The 354-nt window shown below is 65.5% G+C and overlaps 1 protein-coding gene across 1 annotated transcript in view; it reads left to right on the forward strand.

The window, feature by feature from the left end:
- Positions 1 to 354, forward strand: part of PSMC4 (proteasome 26S subunit, ATPase 4) — a gene marked incomplete at its 3' end in the record, with an annotated part of 5,158 nt that overhangs the window by 3,614 nt on the left and 1,190 nt on the right. The window contains exon 5 of the mRNA XM_035898319.1: positions 121 to 263. Within this exon, the coding sequence (XP_035754212.1) occupies positions 121 to 263 (143 nt within the window). The remainder of the gene's footprint in view (positions 1 to 120; positions 264 to 354) is intronic.

Below are 354 nucleotides of genomic sequence, written 5' to 3' on the forward strand. Positions count from 1 at the left end.
TCAGGAACCCTCTGGAGAACCCCCTGGTGGGGTTTGGGGACCCCTTGGTGCCCCTCGGGTCTTGGGTGGGGGTCAGGACCCTTCTGGAGAACCCCTTGGTGGGGTTTGGGGACCCTGTAGTGGCTCTTGGGGCTTGGGTGGGGGTCAGGAACCCTCTGGAGAAACCCTTGGTGGGGTTTGGGGACCCCTTGGTGGTCCTCAGGGCTTGGGTGGGGTTCAGGAACCTTCTGGAGAACTTCATGGTGGAAGTTGGGGACCTCCTGGTCCTGGGGGTGGCTCCTGGTCAGGGAGCTCCTGGTGCTCCCTGGTCCTTGGGGTGGGGGGACCCAGGGCACAGCAGCCCCCCCCCCCATC

The sequence above is a fragment of the Egretta garzetta genome, unplaced genomic scaffold (genome assembly GCF_000687185.1).
Source record: "Egretta garzetta isolate BGI_Z169 unplaced genomic scaffold, ASM68718v1 scaffold1200, whole genome shotgun sequence".
Lineage (NCBI taxonomy): Eukaryota > Metazoa > Chordata > Aves > Pelecaniformes > Ardeidae > Egretta > Egretta garzetta.